General features: G+C 46.9%; 2 protein-coding genes across 2 annotated transcripts in view; one reads left to right on the top strand and one right to left on the bottom strand.

Moving 5' to 3' along the window:
- elp3 (elongator acetyltransferase complex subunit 3) overlaps window positions 1-5,512 on the bottom strand; it is a 26,228-nt gene extending 20,716 nt beyond the window's left edge. The window contains exons 1-7 of the mRNA XM_005724792.1: window positions 5,344-5,512; window positions 4,931-5,030; window positions 4,024-4,162; window positions 3,627-3,697; window positions 3,348-3,411; window positions 2,416-2,484; window positions 1,778-1,932 (exon numbers count right to left, since the gene is read on the bottom strand). Coding sequence (XP_005724849.1) covers window positions 1,778-1,932; window positions 2,416-2,484; window positions 3,348-3,411; window positions 3,627-3,697; window positions 4,024-4,162; window positions 4,931-5,030; window positions 5,344-5,365 — 620 coding nt within the window. The 5' untranslated portion in view covers window positions 5,366-5,512. The remainder of the gene's footprint in view (window positions 1-1,777; window positions 1,933-2,415; window positions 2,485-3,347; window positions 3,412-3,626; window positions 3,698-4,023; window positions 4,163-4,930; window positions 5,031-5,343) is intronic.
- A 210-nt stretch (window positions 5,513-5,722) lies between these two features.
- LOC102204827 (kinesin-like protein KIF13B) overlaps window positions 5,723-22,810 on the top strand; it is a 30,389-nt gene continuing 13,301 nt past the window's right edge. The window contains exons 1-26 of the mRNA XM_013908679.1: window positions 5,723-5,908; window positions 6,023-6,114; window positions 6,357-6,439; window positions 7,264-7,357; window positions 11,769-11,781; window positions 11,855-11,915; window positions 12,183-12,275; window positions 13,098-13,278; window positions 13,406-13,493; window positions 13,594-13,728; window positions 14,338-14,450; window positions 15,023-15,134; window positions 15,451-15,663; window positions 15,757-15,867; window positions 16,604-16,738; window positions 16,896-17,026; window positions 17,606-17,692; window positions 17,841-18,031; window positions 18,530-18,743; window positions 18,839-19,001; window positions 19,219-19,365; window positions 20,119-20,268; window positions 20,434-20,562; window positions 21,760-21,933; window positions 22,018-22,175; window positions 22,671-22,803. Of these exons, the coding sequence (XP_013764133.1) occupies window positions 6,370-6,439; window positions 7,264-7,357; window positions 11,769-11,781; window positions 11,855-11,915; window positions 12,183-12,275; window positions 13,098-13,278; window positions 13,406-13,493; window positions 13,594-13,728; window positions 14,338-14,450; window positions 15,023-15,134; window positions 15,451-15,663; window positions 15,757-15,867; window positions 16,604-16,738; window positions 16,896-17,026; window positions 17,606-17,692; window positions 17,841-18,031; window positions 18,530-18,743; window positions 18,839-19,001; window positions 19,219-19,365; window positions 20,119-20,268; window positions 20,434-20,562; window positions 21,760-21,933; window positions 22,018-22,175; window positions 22,671-22,803 (3,096 nt within the window). The 5' untranslated portion in view covers window positions 5,723-5,908; window positions 6,023-6,114; window positions 6,357-6,369. The remainder of the gene's footprint in view (window positions 5,909-6,022; window positions 6,115-6,356; window positions 6,440-7,263; window positions 7,358-11,768; window positions 11,782-11,854; window positions 11,916-12,182; window positions 12,276-13,097; window positions 13,279-13,405; window positions 13,494-13,593; window positions 13,729-14,337; window positions 14,451-15,022; window positions 15,135-15,450; window positions 15,664-15,756; window positions 15,868-16,603; window positions 16,739-16,895; window positions 17,027-17,605; window positions 17,693-17,840; window positions 18,032-18,529; window positions 18,744-18,838; window positions 19,002-19,218; window positions 19,366-20,118; window positions 20,269-20,433; window positions 20,563-21,759; window positions 21,934-22,017; window positions 22,176-22,670; window positions 22,804-22,810) is intronic.

Raw genomic sequence — 22,810 nt, 5'->3', positions numbered from 1 at the left:
ATGACTGATGTGATGAAACTGGGATTTTGTTGCACTTAATTATTGCAAACAACTAAAACTATAACTGAAACTAATCAAAACTAAACTGAAACTAAGGATTTTCACCAAACAATTGGTAAAAACTAATTAAAACTGGTATAAAATTGAAAATCTGAAGTCAAAACTAAATAAAAATACAAACTAATGAAAATTGTAAAACTATTAAAACCCTGCTTCCTACATTGTACAAACTGAAGACATCAAATATATGAAACCAGATCTTTGGAGGCAAATAAAAAAAAAGGTTAAATAACTCTAAATATGTTTTATCTTTCAGATTGCTCTAAGCTGCCGCCCTTTGCTTGTTTTGGCAGGGCTGCAAACCTGAGATGGTTTCACAGGTGTGCCTGTCAGGGATCATTTGTGGAGTTTCTTGCTAAAACCTTGAATGTGTGCAGTCACAAAAACCATTAAGCGCTACGACCAAACTGGCTCACATGTTTATGGAAAGGAAGCCCAAGAGTCCCTCTGCCGCTGAGGATAAATTCATCCGAGTCACCAGCCTCAGAAAGCGCAGGTTAGCAGCAGCTCAGATCAGATAGATGCCACACAGAGCTCCGGCAGCAGACACATCTCTACATGTTCAGAGGAGACTGTGTGAATCAGGCCTTTATGGTCAAACAGCTGCTACGAAACCACGACTAAGGAAAAGCATTTCATGAAGCTCATCGAAGAGCAGTAATCACAGCAAAGGGGGCTGTTTTAAAGAATCTAAAATATAAAACATGTTTTGGGTTATTTCACACTTTTTCGTTTCAATCGAGAGAATCTACAAAGTAAATAATCATGAAAATAAAGAAAAACCATTAAATGAAAATCTGTGTCCACACTTTGGTCAGAAGAGAGAGCTGCGTCTGGGCAATCAGCTGATCCACCTACTGTTGCCTCAACATAAATGGTCTCAGCGGAAGAGACCGTCTCTTCTCTCCCGCCATCTCTCAGGGTTACAGTACAGTAGCCCTGAGAGAGACACAGGAAACGGGGAGAAAAGGCCGAGGTGCGCCACATGACACGAGGCACTAAAAAAACTGGCTTATCGAGTAATAATCCAAATGTAAAAGTTACGTTTCAGATCACCACCAAAATATACAGAAGAGGTCAAACAAAACAACGGGTGACAGAAAATCTGTTAGAAGATTGCAGGTAAGACTCAGGTAATAGTTTGATGTTAACATGCAAATGGACAGTCAGAGTAAAACGAGATGATCAGAAGGCGAGAAGAGCTCAGTGAGTTCAGGGAAATACTGAAAATGGTGAAGTAGCTCCCTCTTGTGGTTGCAACCTTTACACATTTTCTGAAAATCCGATGGTAAAAACACTGCAGCTGAGACCAGAGGCTGCAGGGGCGAGTGGCCGTCAGGGAAACGTGCAAACAGGCCCTGCTGCCTACAGGAAAAACCTCTGTGTAATAATCACTGCAGGAATCGACACATGCCAAAGACGTCAGCCGCTTCACAATCTCTGCATCACTCGCTGCGAGCTTTTTGAAACCAGCATGAAATCCAACCTTTAACTCTGACATTATGTCATTGGAGATGTTCTCACGTGCCTTTTCACACAAAAGCAGGCATTTACTAGCATGGAAGGGTCCAAACATGCTACCGTTGTTATTCTCAGTAGTTCTAGCATACGTGACCGTTTTAACATCCTTGTTATCAAGAGAGATCCTACTATGTGTTCTGCTCTTATTGTGAGACACAGACCCCTGCCAGGCTCAACGCTGGAGTTCATTAAATACCTGACAGCCTCAGCCACGTTGTTAGAGGTGTGTCCTGACAGGGCGTCGTGAAGGTTTCTGATGAAGTAGTCTCTGTAGTCCTCAGGCAGAGCCATGAAGGTCCCGCCCATTACGATGAACTCCACTTTGTCGACGCTGTGGCCCAGCTGCTTCAGCTGCAAATCACACCCGAGGGTTGGGTACCATTAAAGCAATGGACTTATCTGCATCTTCAGCTAAGTGCAGCAATGCACCATTATTCAGCAGAACGATCATTTTGTTCCCTCAAAAAATTAACTGTAATTAAACTTTAAACAGCTAGTGCACATAAACCGGACCCCCCACAGGCAAAGCTCCATGGAAAAAACAAAAACTGTGTCCAGTTTAAAAAAAGATCCACATGAACTGTTCCAATGACTGACTTTGCTCTGCTGCGAAGCACTAATGGGCCCATAAATTTAAATAATGGCATAATTAGGGTCAGTGAAAGCCTCGACACTCATTACAGCACCTAAATATATTATCACCGGCTGATTTGTGGAAATCGAAACACCTGATTAAGGTGCTTCCTGCTTCTGTAATTTCAGGAAAAGCCAAAATAACACGAATAATCAAAACAATGTCAATTTTTAAAAAGTACACCGTAGAAAATCACCGACCTGCTCCACTCGATGTCTGGTCTGCAGGTAGGGGTCGTAACGAGCTCGGATGGCTCTCATGGAAGTCGGCTGTCAGAAAGAAGGGGAGAAGCAGGAAGGACGTTTAACGTTTGCTTACATACAAAAGACAGACATGTGTTCCACAGGGTTCTGTGCTAAGAACCTTACAAACCCGTTTTATGGTTTAAATTAAAAAACATGGCTCAAAGTATCAATGCACAAAATATACAAACTTGTGTATGTGGATGGCATCACTGTGGCCTCCAGTAACACTGTGAGGAACCTGGGAGTCATTTCTGAACAGAGCGTGTCCATTGAGCTGAATGTTAAACCGTTTCGGAGGAATGCTCTTGTTCACCTGCACAATATCTCTGCAAACATCCTGCCTCATGCTGAAGGACCACTTCATGTAACTGTTACTTCTAGGCTGAATTACTGTAGTTATTATAACGGATTTATACCTCTGGGTTCTTCACTGTAGGGAAGTCACAAACAAAGACAATTCTCAAACACGACATCATAACGTGATGTGAACTTCCCTAGAAATGTAGCTACACGTGTGTGTCGAGGCACATGCGTATAAATGCTGGTCTCTACACAAACACAGCGAGAGCACTGCCACGATTCGATTTTGTCCGTAGCTTTTCTAAACCGGCTCCAGGATAAATCCAGAATTCATTTTTAAGTCTTTGTCCTCACAAAGTCCTGGATGATCAGGCAGTAAAGACCTCGCAATAACATTTTATTCTGACGAGCACGTTGCTCTCTGACTGCTTATTTGTGGATTTGAGAGTTTCTGAAAGTAGAATGGGACGCAGAGGCTGCTGTGGAAACAGCTCCCAGTTTGGGTTGTGGAGACAACTTATTTACTTTATCAGGCTTCAAACCTTCCGAGCAGGCATACACAGTAGATGAAAATCAAGGTGCTTCACCTCGTAGCCAGTGTAAGACTGTGTGGAGTACTCAAAGTCAGAGTCCGGTCCCCCGGGACAGTAGCTGCCAGAGTGAAAACAAAAAACTGATTATTAATAAACTCCTGTCAGCACTTCAAGCTCAAACATGTCAAAGCTTTTACATCTACCTGGCTTTAGGGTTTGTTCTGTGTATGACCACTAAATATACTTACACAGCACTGATACTGCTCATGCTGAAGCAGCTCAAAGATGAAATATGTCCTCACAGATTTTCTCTCATCAAAAAGCAAAACTTACACACAGATGTTGCCTGTAAAGCTGATGTGAGGACATCGATGAGGTTTACACATCACAGCTACGACTGCAATCTGCAGTAAAAACACAAGTTATTAAATCTGCTCCCATTTTGGGGGTTAGGTATTGTGAGAGATATAATTTCCATATAGTCTGAACGTTCATGCATTTCCAATCTTCACTGTCCATCTAAAGCTGAGCTGAAGGATTAAACCCCATCAGTGTTGTATGCTGTACTCATCCTATACCAAACATAAACACACACACATCTGCTAACATGTGACTCCAAACTATTACTCAACAAGCCACTTAGTGCATTTTATTTCAGCCTTACTGAACCTTAACCTGAAATATCAGACTGCAGGACAGAGATATGGACGGCAGAATAAACACAACGTACCCCGCTGGCAGTGCGGATAGGTTTGGCCTTTAGTTTGGGCACCAGCGCTCGACGGTACTGCGGTGGAACAGCTGCGATGATATCCACCAGTCGGGGCTGAGCTTCAAGTCCATATTTAGCTGAGGCCTGAGTCTTAACTCTGTTTGAAAACACAAAATGCAACTCGCTTAAAACTCACCTAGAACTGAAAATTGTACAAAAAACAAATTAAAATTGTTCTTTAATGCAAACTTATTTTGGTTTTATGGCACAAAAAGCTTTTTTAAAAAGTTGGAACAGGCGCATGTTTCCCACTGAGGAGATCAACGGCTCTGGTGTTGACAGGAAGAGGTTTCTCGTTGTTCCTCGATGTGTTTTCAGCTGCTCCTTTGTCATATTAATTATTCAATAATGTGCTAATGTCTTTTGCACATTGTGGTCTAGCGTTGTCTTGCTTGACATCTGGATGACAGCATTGATTCCTTCAAAACCTCCATAAATCGTTGGAGGTTTTGGAGCCCTTCAATGCATTGAGGGGCTCTTCACAGATGTACAAGTCACCCATGCCAAGTGCACTAAGGCACACACACCAGATGTTTGGTTGTGAAGTTTGCATGAATAACAACAACATCATTGGCCCAGACTACAGGACTGCAGCACTTAGATGACCACAGGCCCAGAGAAAGACCCACGTCTTAAACATAAGGGGGGGGGGGGAGATCTACCATCTATACTAGATTCTTAATTATTGTAATATGCAGCCTATGTAATCTACACAGTAATCACATGACTGTTTCCTGCAGCTGATACCAATTTCTAATCTTTTGTGAGATGGAGGGTAGACAGTTAGTGGGACCAGTTCATTGCTGTTTTGGTTACAGACTATTGTTGCACACGCTGTATGTCTACTGTATCGCTGATTACTTACTTGTTAAGATTGATGTCTTTTCCCTTCTCGTGGGCTTCAACCAGCTGCTTGATGACATCGGCAATGGTCATCATCATCAGCTCGGCTCGGCTCAGGTCACCTGACCAAGAGCAGCATAGTGAGATTACTGTCATTACAGTGAGAAGATTTATTCGCAGGTTATTTAAACAGCTTTATAATGTGCAGGAGTCCAAATTGTCGAATGCAGCTTTACGGAGTGAATCACAGTCCAATATGCGGTGTAACGGATCTCTATGAAAACGAGAAAAGTTGCTGAACTCTTCTGTGCCGAGTTATGCAGCTTCTGTCATCATCTTATGGGACCTGCCGTTAGCATTAGCTTTAAGCTACAATCACCCTCAGCACTTTAGAAAGCAGTTTGCGATGTTTTAAACGCTTTGCCACACACTCACTCTTTTTCTTTGGCTTCCCCATTTCCTTCGTTAGTCACCTAGTCCAATTATTTACGAAAGGAGGTCTGTTAAAAGTGCTTCATCTGTCTTTAAAGCCCGACAGCACTCTGGGGTAACAGTAAACAACTCCACGTTGCGACCGAACACGGCACCTGTCGTGCGGGGATAGCGGCTGTCGCAAAATAACGTAAACACACTTTCGCAGTGTTTAACCTGTCATTTATTGACGCGTAAATCTGTTCATGAGTAAAACAACGCCAGGTTTGGCTTATTTAACAGCGAGTAGGGCTGTTTCGCTAAAACATCCCAACATGTGCCGAATAAGCGCAGCTGGAAGGAGACGCGCAGACTCTACGACAGGTGCGACCACAGCGCGGCGCTCCATTCCGTCTCATAGCGACGGTCCGCGTGTGCGCGGAGCAGCTGACGGACTTGGAAGCTCTCTGACTTAAGTCTCGCAGCAAATCCCTTTAGCCGCGAGCTGACATGGCTTGACTGATTCCTGCGGGAAGTCTTCAGGAAATGCAACAGGTGGAGGAGCTGTGGTTGTGAACCCTGGACCATCGTAAGTGTTTCTTAGACCTTAACGGGGCTTTCCACGGTGCTGTGTACTAGTGCCGGTTACTTTTGTCGGCGGTAAATGTGGAAGTATTTAATCCTGTGTGCTGCTGTCATGCAGCCCTCATTAGCGTGTCCGGCTAGCTGCTGTGTGTCACTACTTGAAGGTGCCTGAGAGGAGAGGAGGGAGTCGGACGGGCAAACCACTGCACGGTTAGTTTGCTACTCTGAACTATGGAGGGTTTATTTCTTTTCTTTGCCTTGTTATCTTCTCACGGCAGACTTCACCAGTCACTGACTGGAGTCAAAGTGATTTCGAAAATGAACGCAGTTTAATCGCTGTGTTCAGGTGTCACTCGGATAAATAAGTGTTATCTCACAATGTGTGATATTACGTACACGCCAAGTCATTTCACGGGTGTTTTGGGGTTTGTTTGTTTTTTAATTCGACGCAGGTCAGGTGCCACCATGGATGACAACAGTGTCAGTGACTCCAATGTAAAGGTGGCTGTTCGTGTGCGGCCAATGAACAGGAGAGGTGAGTACAAACGGCTGCACTCGCTGGTTTCAGTGAAGCCTTTTAAAGGCAACCGTCCACCTTCAAAGGGAAGTATCGGCCCTGCACTTCACCCATATCTGAGTCCGTGTTTGCTCTCGTTCAACTTTTGGTAAACAGTAAGGCTCGGTGCAGGGTTCGGTTTCTCCTCAAGCTCTGAAGTATACACGCACTTCTTATGTCTTTAAATTTAAGCTTCAAATATGGCAGAGACGTGTTTTGTGCACTGTCACTGGCCTGTTACTTCTGACAACAGCTGAGCTGGACTGGAGTGTCAGCTAACTGCAGCAGCAACCTTTGAACTTTTAAGTGTAGCTATCACTTTCTGATTAAGACCCTCAAATGAAAGCTGATAAAGTATTTTAAAAGATAAAATACAACCTTGTGACTCATATGCCCTAACACCTACTCTGACAGGAAGTTGCTGCTCTGTCTCCGCCTTAAAATCCTTCCAGTGCAGGTAGGAATGAGGAAGAGAAGGTGTGAGCCTGGTTTTCCTTAGTGTCTGCACAGGGAGTTGTAAACTGGTCGTAGTGTTTGTGCAGGCCTGGATGAATCAGCCTCAATAAAACCTCTTTCCTGCCTCCCTTTGTTGGCCTGTTTGAAGCTTAAGGACACACAGGCAGGCATGCATGCCACCTGTTACTCTGCAGAGTGACTCAGTCACTTTTAGGGAAAGTTATGACACCCAGTATATGAGCTGCTGCTTTTAAACGGTGCATTATGAAGACTGCAGATTGTTTTTGAACATTTCACTTTGTTTTTTTTAGTCCAAAAATCACATGTTGTTTTTCTCCACTATCCAGAAAAAGACCTGAAAACCAAATGTGTGGTGGAGATTGATGGGAACCAGACAGTCCTGCATCCAGCCGTCACTAGTATGAACACAGCAGACCCCCGGTAAGCTGTTACATGGAAGAAAGTAGTCGTGAGTTTGAAGCCAACCTGTTTAAATTTCAGACACTTTGTGGTTGAGTTTTTCTCCTTTGTTCCACTTTCACCACAACATCTACTCCTGCTTTGATCCTGTCCACAGTGGAGCCTCCCTGGTTAGCCAATCAGTTTCTTTGTCAGGAAACATTGTTGAGCAGACGTGTCGGCTTGAGTCACGTTGCTGCGGATCATCAATCTGATGACATCACACTTGACAAAGTAAACTTTAGTTAAGCAGCACGCCACAGCTTGTTTAGCTGTGTTTCAGACGTGCACCGGTGTTGGTGGCTGGAGCATGACCTGGAGCTTGACCATAGGTGTGCTTCAGAACGTGTTAAATTGAACTTTGCAGCATGGATCTAATAAACTCTGGTTTTTCTGTAGACTGATGACAGCTACTAAATCTTTGGCTATGATTCAGAGCTGCAATTCCTTTGCTACTTCCTACCGTGCGATGTCGCTGTCATGATAGCCGCTGAAGAACATTCGGAGATTTAGGTTTGCGTCTGGTCCTTTGTTGGATAAGTATTTACCAAGACAGACATTGTCTCAGTGAATCAGCACCATACACACACAGCTTCCAGGTCAGAAATGTGAGGCCAGTGCAAAAGTGGTGAGCAGGGGGTCTACAAGCTCTGTAAACCGTTTCCTGTTTCCGTGAGTATTGACACAGCATCGTGGACGTGGTTCCATGACGTGAGATGGTTGAAAGGCTGCCGTACCAGGTTTTCAGCTCCTCGGTCACATTGACTCTTCACCTGTGATACTTGGTCTTTCATGCTGCATTTCTATTGGTTGGTTTGCTTAGGCTGCTGCCCCCGCGACCCGGCCCCGGACAAAGCAGATGAAAATGGATGGATGGATGGTTTGTAGAAGCAGAAGTTGTAATGTGTCAGTGTGATGACCAAAATCACATTCAGATGCACTCACCGATACAGCCACCTACATGTCTTACACTGACCTCTCTGCGTGACCTCCGCGGGGTCACAAAGCCACTGCGGTAGCTGCAACTTTTTTGCGCCACAAGCAACGATATCCTGATATCATGCTATCAGGGTAAGACCATGACATCATCAGGCCCTCTGCCTTACACAACAACACTCTTCTCCTCATCGCTGCAACATTTTAATGACTATCTCTCCTTTTTATGAGCAGCTATTTGCATTGGACAAGTGCAGACAGTTCAGTGAGATTCCTGGCTGTGAGTGTGCTGTAATATGTGTACAATAGCAGGACTGACTGTATCACAGATTCACTCATTTAGTTACCGTCAGGTGAGTTTGGAGAGAATCTAACCAGCTTTTCAGGTTGGCGCCCAGTCGTTTGGAAAAGGGCTCAAATCTAGAACTCCACCCACCCTCCGTGGAAATCTCCCTCTGGCTCTTCTGCATCGTTACTCTTTACAAAGGGCGTGTGTCCCGGCTCAGCCCTGCGCAGGTAGTTTGACACACATTTGAAGGAGCAGGAAGAAGCAAAGGGAAATGGTGTCGGAGTTTTCTGTAACTCCAGTCGCGTTTATGATGTCACACTGGTGCAGCGCGTTGCTGTGCACACACAAAGCTGTATTTGTTTTGATGGCCGATCCTCCTCCTCGTGTTGCAGTGAGCCAGATACTGAGTGGTGCAGGGAGATGTTCCCTGGAGGTCCTGGCCCTCGTTCAGGTTCCCTGTTCAGCATGTAACTGTGCCTTAGGGCAAACATGGACTAAATGAATCACTGCCTTTGTAAGGAGGTTCGAGTCTCATATTTCACTGTGATTCTTTGCATTTTTTCATGCGTGTGTATCCGTGTTTCTTCTGTCCTGACACGCTTCAGCGGCGCTGCGTTTCCCCATTTGGGGCTCGGTATGAACACGTTTTACAGGCTCAGTGCGGCACAGATGGTCCCAGACCAGCACAGAGGTCAGACGGGAACGGTGGAGGTGGTAAACTCATCTGTAACTCATGATAGTTCGATTTTACATTAACAAACTAACAAGAATCAACAGTGTTGTTACTATAGAAGAGAATTTTATTCTTCCTAATGGAAGGCGTGACCGAATTTATCCAGTCGGTAAATTTGGTCTTTACGAAGCTTTAGCATTTCACATAATCTTCTCACGTGTCGCCGACTTCTCCAAAACCTTCCTGCCGACTGGAGTTAAACTGCTTTTTTGGCCTCTGTGGCACAAGCTGGTCTCCAGTCCTACCACTGCTGTCTCAATGGGACGTTACAAACGCTGCAGTCATTGCAGTGTGACGCTACAATACGTTGGATTGTGACGCACAACCTGACGTTCAGCCTGGTGCTTAATCGCACTGTCAAATGTACAAATGCACACGATTGTTGGATTTGTATAAAATATCTGTATAACTCAGATGTTGGCACTCACAGGGTGTTCATGCAAAGGTTGATCATGATTGGTCAGCTCCTGTAGGAGGGAACACATGCTACCATCATTACACAGCAGGATCATAATATGAATTCATAATAAAGAGGGTGTAGGCGATAATAGCGGCAGACCGACGTCATCGGCTGATTTGATCATATTAGCCACTTGCAGGTGTTTTGCTATCAGCGTCTCTAACAGACGGTTCTGTGTGCCGATTGTTTTGTGTGCATTTCGTGTTCAGCCAAAGTGGAAAGCAGAAGGCATCTGTGTCTGTAGTACTGCAGTTCCCCTGTCTGCTGTGAAGAGGACGGCCTCTTCTGTAAAGTTTGTGCTTAGTCAGCTCACTGCCTGATGGTTCAGCTGCTTCAGGGGGTGTTAATATGTCCCAGCACCCTGGGAGGCTGCAGCCCAGCAGGGCCTGTCAGGTTAATGAAGCCCTGTTCCTGCTTTACCCTCCTAGGACCTGTGGATGTCACATTTTGGGTTATTTAGACCAAAATACTAAGTCTTGCTCTTCAAAGGCCTGATATCCACTTACGAGGACATTATGCTGCTACTGTTCTATCGAAATTTTAAATTGATATCCTCATATGGCTCTGATTTTTCTTAGAAACACAAATTAGGTAAAAAAAACCAAAACCTGGTGATTTCTTTGTTTTTACGTTCATCAGGTGCCAATCAGCCCAAATATCAAAGAGAAATGAAAAATGCTGCTGTGGAAGAGTTCAGGACTCCAACAGTTATTTTCATGAATTTCCTCGGATGCTCTAAGAGAACATTTAATATATAAGAAAATGCCCTGGGATGGATTTTAAAATGTCAAACTTCATGATAACATTTAATTTTATGTCTTCACTATGACGTCTCCATTTTTTTGATTTGAAAATCACTGGTTGTATAAAGCCAGACTTTGTTGATCACAGACTTGCTGACCTACTGTCGTCCTGCTTTAGTGATTCCAGTTATCTCAGGAATGTCCTCACCGTCCCAGGAGAGCGGGACTAAAGGCTGTTCTTTCATGGACCAGCCCAGTCTCACACAGGGAGGCCTTGTTTCGTGTGTGTGTGTGTGTGTGTGTGAGCGAAACCTTTACTTTTAGTGACTCAGTGTGGCTGAAAATGCTGCCATATTATTGCATGTCAGACTTGTGTGTTGTCAGTGTTTGCGTTGTTTTGCTTGTACAGGGTTAGTTTGATTGTGCTGTTATATGATTGGCTTTTGCTTCCTCCTGTGTGGGGGCACTTGTGCTCCCTGGAATATGACGCTCACGCTTTGGTTTTGAGTGCAGTGAGCAGTTTGGTGGTTGTTGTATTTGAGCTCGCGTGTCTGGCAGATGGGGGCAGCGTCACGTCTGAGCCGGAGTCCTGATGTAGCTTGAGCTTTGCCTTAAAGCCCACCGCATCCTGTTCGTTCAGCTGACCGTCCACACACCCGCCTCTGCCCCAGAGTGCTCAGCAGCTCCCCAGCGTGGAGCTCATTGAGCTCAGCCTTGAAGATACCATCTGCACCGAACTTCCTCTTCTTGGAGATCTGCACAGCCGTCTTCCATCCGGCTGCAGACAGGAAAGCCTCAAGTTTCCTTCAGTCCTGCTGCTTTTCTGCTTCCTCAGAAAAACAGCACAAGTGGAAAAGCCAGTATGGAAGCTCTTCAACTGACATCAGCCTGAATGTTTCACAGCCTGGAGCACAAACCCATTCAAAGATGTTGTCAGCCTGTTTCTAGTAAGACAATAACAGGAAGCAGATAGAAACCGATTTTGTGTTTTTAGCACTTGGTTGCAGGAAAAACAAGCTTTTAAAGTAGACTCTTGTGTTTCTCTGTAACACACATCCGTGCATACACACTCAGTGGATGTTTATTAAACGCGACCAAAGGTTCGAACGAGGTCAGTTCATGTGTGCGTGTGCACGTGTACGTGTGTGTTTGTGGTCAAAGATTTTACTGAGAAATATGACAAATAAGTTTAAATATCAGTAACAATATTATTTCTTCTTTTCTGTCTCCAGGAATCAGCCCAAGGTAAATATGATGAGTTATTAATCACACATTTATGGTGTGCACATTACAGACGTGTGTCGCATCTTTTCTGCAGGTCTTTGCGTACGACTACTGTTTCTGGTCTATGGACGACTCTCAGAAAGACAAGTTTGCAGGTTGGTACATTTTCACAGAGGTTCATGTCAGTGTGTTCAAACGTGTCTCCTGACAGTGTTTCCTGATGCGCTGAGCTATTTATGGAGCTGAGAAAGCGGCCGTGGGGGGGCTGGGATGAAGGGGTTACACACTGCGTCACACTGGTTGTGGCTCAGTCTGAAAACAGCGAAATTATTCTTCCTGTCGTCTCGTTCGTGTTAAAAGTTTGTAGCTCATCAGCTTCGTTTGTGTCTGATTCCAGCAGTTAGTCTGAGTTTTGTGTGCAGGTCAGGACGTGGTGTTCCAGTGCCTCGGGGAGAGTCTGCTGGACAATGCCTTCATGGGCTACAACGCCTGCATCTTTGCTTACGGGCAGACGGGTAACATTTCAGAACAACAACTTTAAAATGAGTAAAGAGGAACTGCACATCCTACCGCAGCATCACATGTTTCCATTTGTCCTCCTACGTCAGGTTTGAATGAAGCGAGTCAGGATTTGACTGTTTGTGACTTTTAGTTCTCAGTAGTTTGGGTCACAGTCACTGCAAAACTGTGTTTCTGTGCTCCACAGCGCAGTAAGCTGTTTCACACTGTTTCTGTCTGAATGCCGAGTGTTTCCTGACCCACGTGGGTACTGATCTGTTGTTGCGCTGCACATATTGGCTCTGGAGGAAAGAGCTGGCACAGTCCATCTTACTATCACGGCACGCTCTGCCTGTTTAAGCAGAAGCAGCACTTGGTGTCTTCGACTTCATACGTGATGAAGTAATGATGCCGTGGCTGATCTTGTCAGGACGCCATCTTCTTTGCCATTTTTCCATCTGCTGAACCGAAACAAGTAGATTAACTTTTGATTGATGGGCAGATGCAGGTTCGGGCAGGTCAGCCCCTCCCTGCCCACAGCTCCCATAAGCCTCGTCTGTCAAACAGCTGCAGGGTGCAACATAAGCCTGGCCCAGCAGTCCCCTCTTCGTGATTACAAATGAATAACATGGGATGCTGTTTGAGACCCTCACACTCACGTCAGACATGAAGCGCTCTCACCTGGCTCTAGTTTGGCAGCTTCTTTTATTCCAGCTGAATTTTCCTAAATGAATTAAGTTTGTTATGATCCTGGATACAAGCATTAGCTGCAGCGCTCTGTGTTAAATGATCAGTGATTCGTTCTGTCTCTCACTGGCGTCTGGATCGTTTATCTTCAGGTTCTGGGAAGTCGTACACCATGATGGGCTCGTCAGAGCAGCCCGGTCTTATCCCTCGACTCTGCAGCTCGCTGTTCAGCAGGACTGAGAAGGAGGCCCGTGAAGGGGAGAGCTTCACTGTGGAGGTGTCCTACATGGAGATTTACAACGAGAAGGTCCGAGACCTGCTCGACCCGAAGGGGTGAGATGCTGAGAGCCTCGCTCGTCATTCTGCTGGGATGTTGGAATAACATGAAACATTCAGGGTCCCTGAACAAGTCCAGGCAGCTGAAGGACTCAAAGCTGTGACCGTCTCCTTATTTCTGCAGAAGCCGACAAGCGCTGAGAGTCAGAGAGCACAAAGTTTTGGGGCCTTACGTGGACGGTCTCTCCCGTCTGGCTGTGACCAGCTACGAGGTAAACCAGCTGTTTCTTTCTTTATCGCATCGGGTTTCCGAGGACCAGGAAGTAATAACGCTGGCTGCAGACGGCGCGTGTGTTTGTTGGTGTTCAACAGGACATCGAGTCTCTGATGTCAGAGGGAAATAAGTCTCGCACGGTGGCGGCCACAAACATGAATGAGGAGAGCAGCAGGTCGCACGCCGTGTTCAACATCATCCTCACGCACACGCTCATGGACCTGCGGTCTGGGGTAAGGACACGCTCGCATGTGCACGCCGTCTCTCTGTGCAGCTGATTATTTTTCAGTTATTGGCTCGAGTGTTAATGAAATGTGTCTGAACTCAAGGGGACTCGTTTCGTCTTATTCAAAGTCCCAACATGCAACACTGAGAAGCAGCTGATCCTCACATTGATGTTAGTCGACCAGCCAGACCTGCATCGCACTGTGCAAAAGTCTTGAGCCAGCCCTCGTGTTTTCATATTTGACTTTCTTTGACAGCGGTCAGGTACCAGGACCGGACTCGAAGAGTGACGCAAACATCTGGAGGAATTTATTTCTTTATTTATTGTGTTGTTAAGCAACACTGACCTACTATGAAGTATAAACACTCAAACCTGTCGGTGTCTGTTGGCACTTTGCTGTTAGCATTCTGTCACAAAAACATCATGTGTCCAGTTTTTCAGTTACATCTATAAAAAAGGTATAAAATAATAATTGGCGTCAACATTTGCGATACCCAGATGTGTTTTATTCGTCTTTTGTCTGTGAATCGCTGCTTCCGTTGAGTCGTTCTCATTCAAAAGCTATGAGAGATTCTAGCTCGATGAGCTCCTGTGCGGCGCCGTGTGTTTGCTGCAGACGAGCGGGGAGAAGGTGAGCAAGCTGAGTCTGGTGGATCTGGCTGGAAGCGAGCGGGCAGCGAAGACTGGAGCTGCAGGGGAGCGGCTCAAAGAAGGCAGCAACATCAACAAGTGAGTGCGCATAAAATAAAGCTGTGATACTGACAGTCGAGACAGTTTCACTGCCTGCTGCTGTTTGTCTTCAGTCTAGAGCCGAGTGTCCGCCTCGAGGTTTTAGATGATGAGCCAACACAGCTGATTTAAACGGCTAAATGACCTCCTCAGCATGTTGTGTAGTTCTCCACAGGCCTGGTAATGACCTAATCAGGTGTGCTGACCCAGGGTGTACACCGGCCTCGAGGCCTGGAGCTCCCCACCTCGGCTGTAGAGCCTCCAGACACCCGTGTTTGTTTGAAGTTATTGGAAACTTCTTGTTTCTCTGCATCTCTGAGCATCTCTAGTGCTAAACAGTTCTGATGTGTGTAGCCTGCTATTGGGTCACCAGTGTGAACGCCCCTGAACAGGAAGCATATTTTAGTTTCTGCAATTAAAGATGTTTTGCAGAAGCGCATCGGCGTCCGGCTAACAAACCGACAGGAGCGGTCTTTGAGTCGGTGCTTCACTCAGTCGTTTGAAGCTGAGATTGTTCAGGTGTGGACTTCTAATCTTAGCATCACAAGCCCTTTCTCTGGCCCTCCCTGCAGATCTCTCAGCACTCTGGGTTTAGTCATCTCTGCCTTGGCTGACCACGGAGCAGGGAAGAACAAGAGCAAGTTTGTCCCCTACAGAGACTCTGTGCTCACCTGGCTGCTCAAGGTACAAGAAAGGAACTTTGTTTTCAAGTATGCAGCCTCAGATCGCACTGCAAACTCACATCGGAGGATTTCTTTTGCCTCAAATGAATAAATTTTGTGACGTTTCAAGGCTCTGCTGTTTGTTTCATTAGTTCTGCTCAGTTTGAAAAAGGCTCCATTTGCCAGCTTTGGGTGTTTAATTTGGCTCCAGATAGCATTGTAATGGTGTGAAACGTTGTTTCCCCAACATCCTAGATTTCAGCTGCGTGCTCATGAGTCATTGTGCTTAATTATATTACTGTAATGCTCAGAGTTTAAGGTGATGTTCGTACCTGCAGGACAGCCTCGGAGGGAACAGTCGCACCGCCATGGTGGCCACTATCAGCCCAGCAGCAGACAACTACGACGAGACGCTGTCCACTCTTCGTTACGCCGACCGGGCCAAGAACATCGTCAACCACGCCGTGGTGAACGAAGACCCCAACGCAAGGATCATCCGCGAGCTACGAGAGGAAGTGGAGAAGCTGAAGGAGCAGCTCACCGAGGCGGAGGTTTGGCCTCGTTCAGCCTGCGACTGATCAGTGAGCATTATGGGTAATAATCCACACACGTCCAGAGTCTAATGAAGCTGCTGTCACTCTCAGTCTATGAAGGCCCCCGAGCTCAAGGAGCGACTGGAGGAGTCGGAGAAACTGATCCAAGATATGACGGTCACCTGGGAGGACAAACTTAGGAAAACGGAGGCCATTGCACAGGTAGCAACACACAAACACACAAGACCGCATCCAAAACACGTCACCGTGGCTTTCTGATAGCGTGTAAATCCTCAGTGTTTGGAGTTATCAGCTAACGCTCGAAGGCTTTGACAGGAAGGTGTAAACACTGTTAAACTACAAACTAATTAAATTATGGGATTTCACCAACGCTGAGACGGACAGTACTGCACGCACGGCCGTGCTGTTGGTCACATCATTCTATAAACTGGGCCAAAAGACACCAACAGCACAGCTAAGAGGGTTAGCAACTTCAGTCAGCTGTTTGTCACCTCACTGGGAGAGGGTTGCATCCAACCTCTACGTGTTACTAGTATTCAAATGGATGAGGTAAAAAATGCATTCAGCCACTGTGCAGCGGTTTGAAATGAACTGAAAGCATCCATAAGTGGTGGTAGTGATGGTGACGCTGTCATTGTACCAGCCCGTAGACCTGCAGCCTCAAGTGGCCGTTAGAGGAACTGCAGCTCAACGCTTCAGCTTAGCTTCAGTTTTCAGGACACGCTGAATACGTTATTTTTCCATCTCTATCCAGAGGAATATATTTTTAAAAACTCTCTTTGAACTCAGAATCAATTCATTTATTGAGCTGACGCATGTCATCAGTCTTTTGTTTTGTTCATGATGGAGATTGTTTAGTATCCCAGCCACTTCTCTTTTCTTCCATCAAGCAGCTCCAGTTAGTTCCTGTGTTGAACGTGACGTGTGTTCTCTGCAGGAGCGTCAGAGGCAGTTGGAGAGCCTGGGCATTTCTCTGCAGTCGTCTGGTATCCGAGTGGTCGAAGATAAGTGCTATCTGGTCAACCTCAACGCTGACCCTGCCCTCAACGAGCTGCTGGTCTACTACCTAAAAGTACCGAGAACTCACCATCCATCCTAAATACATCGAGTTGCTGCCATTTGATTGGTTGATTAGATGTTTGCATTAACAAACAGCAGATGTGCTCAGGTGCAGCTGTTTTGCTTGTGTTAGTATTCAGATTGTTAAGTGACCGTTGTCCTGTATCCAGGATCACACGCGCGTGGGTTCAGCCGACTCACAGGACATCCAGCTGTGTGGGATGGCCATCCAAGCAGAACACTGTGTCATTGACGTCACAGAGAGCCACGGCGTGGTGCTCACTCCTCACCGCAATGCTAAGTATGTAGCTAGCCCGTGACAAACGATACTGCAGAAGACCGGCTCATTGCGATGCTCACAAAGCTGCGTTCAGTTTGAATTGGATGGCAGGTCAATCTCACAGCTGCAGACAACACTTTCCTGCAAAGTGCCTCAAATGTTAGCAGCAATGACGAGCACTGTGGAGCTGCCACCAAGCACTTTGGTGACAGCAGCTGTGTTCTGTTGCTTCATATTTTTCCAGTGTGATTGTTTCCGTCCATGTTGGTTATTGATCACATGCAGCAAACTCCGGTGATATGGACTGCCTACATTTGGCAACCCTGCGTTGATTTTAGTTCAATCTGCATTTGTGTGACTGCTGATGTCAGACTGAGTGAATCCATCTAAGGAAAAGATGCCCTGGGTTTGCTCCACGTGCTTTGTAGTAGAGCACCAGGATGCACCAGCCCGACTAAAATAAAATGTTTTTATGAGTTGAATCAGAGCCGTGTGCTCTAATAATGATGCAACAACCTAAAACTATACTTAATATTTTTGGGAGAGTTCATTTGTTTCTGTAGATGCACATCAAATGTTTGCTTTGTGCTTTCTCTGCAGAACGTACGTGAACGGCACCGAGGTCGTGAATCCCGTGCAGCTTCACCATGGCGACAGGATCCTGTGGGGGAACAACCACTTTTTCAGGTGTGCGTTTGAACCTGGATCTGCGGCGTCGTATTTCTCACGCCGACATTTGTTACATGTGGTAACAAAGTGTTTCTCTTTCACTCTGCGGCGCTTCCTCTTTGTCCGACTCGCTCTTTCCTCTGTGCGAATCAACACGCGAGCACAGGATCAACCTGCCCAGGCAAAAGGTGCAAAAGGGGGGCGAGGAAGAGGAGGATGCCGCGATGACAAAGCGTTCGAGCAGCGACTGTCTGGAGGTCGGCGAGCCGGACGCGTGCAGCGACGTGTCGAGCGAGAGGAGCTTCGGCTACGAGTTCGCCCAGGCCGAGGTCATGATGAAAGGCATGTGGAACAACGGTGAGTCAGAGTAACGGGGGGCGAACGCTTTTTCAAAATGTTGCCTTCAAATCGTAACATTGTTGTCAATGATCAGCCATCTGTCAGATGAGCTAATAAAAGATGTTTGTTTTTTCATTTTTTTAAAAATTCTTTTTTATTTTTTGACCTAAAAGGAGAAAAAATCTTGGAGCGTTTTGTTGATACCCTCACTTCAAGCTTGGCAGGTGTGCTGCTGGGAAATGGAGTGAATGCAGAGTTTGAATGTAAAAATATAAATAATGTGAAGAACAGCCAGAGTCAGACACAGTAATGTGCCCTCACTGTCTTACTGGAAGCCAAAGCAGTTCTGACAGGCTTTGATCTGTTAGTGGGGTCGATTTGGTTTGAGGTTTATCAGCGTTTGTGTGTCTGCAATGCTTCCAGCCACTGACTCTCACACTCACACCTACAGTGTCTCTAATAGAAAGCCAGAATAATCAGTGTCTTCTCAATTATCCTCCCCGTGTCCTCCTGCAGACCCGTTGCAGTCAGTGTTGCAGACCCTGGAGAAGCAGCACCAGGAGGAGAAGCGCTGTGCTCTGGAGCGCCAGAGGCAGATGTATGAACAGGAGCTGCAGCAGCTCCGCCAGCGAGTCACCCCCGAGAAACCATCGGGCGTCCCAGGCAGTGCTACTGCAGCCGTGTTGTCAGCCGGCTCGAACAAACGTGTGCGTCGCTGGAGCGAGGACAGGTGGCGCTGTTCTCTCTGTCGGATAGGTCCCCAAAGAAGAAATCCAGGAGCCTCTGCACAGCGTGGCTGACTGTCATCGTGTCTTTGTGTTACAGAGAGGCCATGATAACCCGCAGCCTGCGACGACTTAAAGAGCAGATCGTTCGGGCTAGGCTGTTGGCTCAGGAGGCCGGCTTCATTGCTGAGGAGCTCAACAAAAGGACGGAGTATCTGGTCACTCTGCAGATCCCGGCCGCCAACCTGGACGCCAACAGAAAGGTACAGCAGGGTGACGTCTGCTTTAAAACAAACGTGGTACCTGTTAAAGAGAAGGTGACGATAAAGGCTTCACAGTTCGGTCGCAGCAACATTTGATGAGGAAAAGTGTTGAAATGATGTTTCAGTCCTCTTGGATTGAACTCGTAGCCGACTGTGGATGGAAATGCTGACAGGGGCACGTTTGTTAAAGCCATTTTTGGTTTTCTTGTCGCCGCAGCGCGATGCAGTGCTGAGCGAGCCGGCCATCCAGGTGCGGCGTAAAGGTAAAGGGAAGCAGATCTGGGCTCTGGAGAAGATGGAGAACAGGCTGGTGGACATGAGGGAGCTCTACCAGGAGTGGAAGGAGCTGGACGAAGACAATCCAGTGAGTGGAGACACGAACTAGAACGCCCACAAATAGGACGCAGCATGCATCAAACTGATGAAAGCCACGCAGCAGGAACGCTCATTAGTCAGAGCGTTTGTGGGAAAGCTGGGAACAAAAAAACATAACATGTGAGACTGAGAAATATAAATGTTTTTGTTTTTTGAATTTGCTGACAACAGCAGACTACATGAAAGTTGTGATTGAGGTTAAAGTTGTAACTGCCACTAAGTGGAACGTCTCGTAAGGTAACAATAAGCTGAGTATTAGAGCCTGCGGCTCGCTCTGCTGTCAGTGTGACAGCGCAGGCCAGTGGTGTCCAACTCCAGCCCTCGAGGGCCGCAGTCCTGCAGGTTTTAGGTGTCCTTGATCCAACAGGCTGATTTAAAGGCTGAATGACCTCCTCAACATGTCCTGAAGTTCTCCAGAGGCCTGGGAATGAACTAATCAGGTGTGTTGACCCAGGGCGAGATCTAAAAGCTGAAGGACACCTCAGGTGTTGGCTAAGCCTGGTGTAGGCAGCTTAAGGGAGCAAATCTTTCACTCAGTTTGTTGGAGTGAAATGAAACAGGAGCTCCCCCAGAAAAAGAAGAACGGGGGTAAGAGCAGGTTGGTGTTTTGATCTGCAGTTCGTCCAGTCTGCATGTTGAGTGGTTTTCTCTCTCTGTGATTGGTGCACCTGTGTGCAGATGTTTGGGTGGATGAGGGATTATACGTTCTCACTAACTCTTGCTTCCTTTTTCCCCGATCGAGGTGATGCGCTCCTATTTCAAACGTGCTGACCCCTTTTTCGATGAGCAAGAGAATCACAGCCTGATCGGTGTGGCCAATGTCTTCCTGGCCTGTTTGTTCTACGACGTCAAACTGCAGTACGCGGTGCCCATCATCAACCAGAAGGGAGAGGTACGATTGTTTTGGCTTTACGCCGGCATCTCGCCGCCTCGTTTTCAGCCACAGCGGCCATGTTTTTCCCTCTGATGAACTGGAGAAGTGTGAACTTACCTGCACGGCACCAAACGGACAGTTAGCAGCTAGCTGATGGTGCTGAAATGCCCGTGTGTGTTTCAGGTGGCAGGTCGGCTTCACATCGAAGTGTGGCGTGGTACAGAGAGCTGTGAAGAGGAAGGTGGAGGCGGTCCTGACAAGCAGCTGAGCAGCACAGATGGAGATCCACATGAGCGCAGACTCCGCTGCGTGGTGAGAGGATTTCAGTTTCTTTAACAGGTCCAGCTCTGCAGAAACCCAGCGTGCCCCTCCGAAACGCTGCTAGTCATAATGCCTCCTCTGCAGGACACGAAGTCATAATCCTGCCTGTTGTAGGTCTCCACTTAAAGCGAGCGTTTCTGCCCCGTATGATGGAGCTGGATGCGCTCGTGTGAAGTGCGGCAGGTTTACTTAACTTTAGCTTGTCAAAGGAGCTTGCAAAGAAAAGCGTCTGGACTTAAGTTGCTTGAAGACGTTTCACCTCTCGTCCGAGAAGCTTCTTCAGTTCTAAGGTCACATGGTGGAGAGTCCCAGATATAAACCTAGTGGGAGTTTCCCCCCACAGAGGGACAAAAGGACCCCTGATGATCCTCTAATGCCTGAGCCAAGGTGTGAAACTGGGTGTGGGTCCCAATCAGCCAGAGTTTCAGGTGAGCTCATTGTGAAACCTGGCCCCACCTTATCATGTGATGTCCTGAGGTCAGATGGCCCAGGATGTGAGTGGGCGTTAAGGCGTCTGGGGAGGATCTCAAAACTGGTTATAGATGGCAGAGAGTTGGTGTCGTAAGCCCCGCCTCTGTTCAAAGATGGTCGCTCACAGTGGACATAGATGCTTCTTTCACTCCTCTTTCAAACCATCTGTCCTCTCTGTCCAAAATGTGAACATTGGCATCCTCGAAAGAGTGACCTTTGACCTTTAGATGCAGATGGACTGCTGAGTCTTGTCCTGTGGAGGTGGCTCTTCTGTGTTGTGCCATGCGCTTGTGAAGTGGCTGTTTGGTCTCTCCGATGTAGAGGTCTGAGCATTCCTCGCTGCACTGTACAGCAAACACCACATTGTTAAGTTTGTGTTTTGAAGTTTTGTCTTTGTGATGAACCAGCTTGTGTCTGAGCGTGTTGCTGGGTCTGAAATGCACCGGGATGCTTGGAGAAAACTGCTGAGTTTCATGGGGATGACAATGTTGTCTGTTTGACCTTAGAACTGAAGAAGCTTCTCGGATGAGAGGTGAAACGTCTTCAAGCAACTTAAAGAAGTCCAGACGCTTTTCTTTGCAAGCTCCTTTGACTACGATGACCTGGATGACTGAGAACCTTCACAGACTTAACTTTAGCTTAACTGCCTTCTGGTTGTGTTTTGTCGTTGTGGGAAAAAGTCCTTTTCCCTCTGAGGTGCATTTCTGCTCATCCTAGGTGAAAATCCTCCAGGCCACCGGGCTTCCTCGCCACCTGTCCAACTTTGTCTTCTGCCAGTATCGCTTCTGGGCGCAGGAGGAGCCGGTGTTCACCGCTCCAGAGGTGGCCTCTTCCAGCTCGGCGTCCGCCTCCAGAGACCCTCAGTGTACTGTAGTGTTTGACAGCACCAAGGTGGAGCGTTTCTGTGGTTAAGTAAAAGTTGTGATCAGCAGGTGAGTTGTCACTAACAGAAAACGTGCCTCGTGTCATCTTCAGGAATTATCTGTGCCGGTATCGGAAGATTTTGTGGAATTTCTGGCTGAGGGGGCGGTGGCCATCGAAGTGTATGGTCACAAACAGGCTAACCATCGCAGGAATCTGGCACTGTGGGACCTGGGAGTGATCCAAGCCAAGACCAGATCCCTCAGAGAGAGGTGCATCAGTACGAGCGCATCTGCAGCAAATAAACTTCAGTAATCTGAAAAGGGAGATTTGAGAAGCATGAACACAAGAAGACATCAAAATTGGAGCAGATGGTGGCATTTCATTGGAATATGTTTATACTTTATATGTAATATTTATTTTATATGAGCCAAATTAAGTGAGTTCAGATCCACCACCCTGAGCTCCCCCTGAGTAAGGTACCGTCCCTGCGCCGGCACCCACTGCTTCACTGAGTGATTGGCTTCAATGCAGAGAGGAGTCCCACCCACAGGGATTCATAACGTATACGAAGGAGAAAAGTGTTTACAGAGGTCAGAACAGGAAGTCATCATCTCATTGACTGCAGGGAGAGCTTTTGCAACCACAGCTGTCGCCACCTGCTGGCCTTCAGATAGAATGCACCGATCTGGTGCAGCGTCAGCCTTTGAGCACCTTTCTTATGTTCTGTGCTTGTTGCTGTGCACTGATGGTGCGGTCTCTCACAGGTGGAGCGAGGTGACCCGTCAGCTTGAATTGTGGGTGAAGGTGATGGAGCTGAATGAGGCGGGAGAGTTCACAGCTGTAGAAGTTGTTCCTGCTAAAGACGTCCGGACAGGAGGAATCTTCCAGCTCAGACAGGTTGTGT

The sequence above is a fragment of the Pundamilia nyererei genome, unplaced genomic scaffold, assembly GCF_000239375.1.
Source record: "Pundamilia nyererei isolate P.nyererei 1_Seehausen unplaced genomic scaffold, PunNye1.0 scaffold00013, whole genome shotgun sequence".
NCBI classification, from domain to species: domain Eukaryota; kingdom Metazoa; phylum Chordata; class Actinopteri; order Cichliformes; family Cichlidae; genus Pundamilia; species Pundamilia nyererei.
This window is presented reverse-complemented; position numbering and strand designations above follow the sequence as displayed.